At 41.2% G+C, this 965-nt stretch overlaps 1 protein-coding gene across 1 annotated transcript in view; it reads right to left on the bottom strand.

The window, feature by feature from the left end:
* Positions 1–706: 706 nt before the first annotated feature.
* Positions 707–965, bottom strand: part of LOC139134499 (somatostatin receptor type 4-like) — a 1,182-nt gene continuing 923 nt past the window's right edge. Inside the window, exon 1 of the mRNA XM_070701359.1 lies at positions 707–965. This exon is cut by the window's right edge and continues 923 nt beyond it. Within this exon, the coding sequence (XP_070557460.1) occupies positions 707–965 (259 nt within the window).

A 965-nucleotide genomic window follows, 5' to 3' on the forward strand; every position in this document is an offset into this window, starting at 1 on the left:
CTGTCGCTGACAAGGAAGCAGATGTAAGATTACGGCTCTTTGGGATATCGCACATGCAGTTTGTATTTATCATTTTGAAGATAGTAAGTGCGTTGGGCAAACGCGTTACTTGACGACACTGTCGTCCCGGCTGTGTATTGTCAACGAAATCGTTAAATGTAAAAGTGCTTTCTTCCACGTCATTGCATGACAAACTCACTCACAGCTCTCCTGTCCTTACTTTCTGGCCATAATAAGAAATATGATTTAAAGTTCAGGTTACGCATATGGCTTCACAACACTAAGAGTAAAGTCGGAAGCATACGTAGAAGCAGAAACATACATGAAAACAATAAGAATGGTTGAATTTAATTCCAATGATAATCAGAAGTTTTGACATCATCCCTATTCACATGAACGTGTGTGTATGGAACTTCCGTATCGATGCTGTACATGCGAAATGTCTCTGGACAATTTGATGCCGACATTGATTTCTAATGGCAGTCTGTACACCATATTATTACGTGCATTCTACATGCAAAGTGTTAGGAATTCCTTGATCTATATCGTACTAGTTAAAGACAAACCATAGAATAGCTGATTTAAAATAATGTATGTGAAGTAGTTTGCAAATAGCAGTTTTGACAGCTCCCTTATGGTTTTTGTTTTTCCGTCCCGTTCTTTATATATCTCACAAAGGTTCGCATTTCAGAGAACGAGAACCTCTTTATAAGGATGTTTCTTTGCTCTCAATGATAAATTTATCAGCCGTTACGGTGTGTTCAAGTATCGTCGCACGTTCGTCGATTGAGTGAGAGTTCAAACTCGACACTGCCGTGTAGTTGTTAGCGGTGCGTCTGTGCTTGTGGTTGCTCATTGCCATGTTGATCGACTTACCACGTGCGTCCTGAAACGCTCTGGACGTCCCACAGCAACCCGGACAAAACGCATCTCTAAAGGCCCGTCGGTAACGAGAACTTGTGACG

This window comes from Ptychodera flava, chromosome 6 (assembly GCF_041260155.1).
Source record: "Ptychodera flava strain L36383 chromosome 6, AS_Pfla_20210202, whole genome shotgun sequence".
NCBI classification, from domain to species: domain Eukaryota; kingdom Metazoa; phylum Hemichordata; class Enteropneusta; family Ptychoderidae; genus Ptychodera; species Ptychodera flava.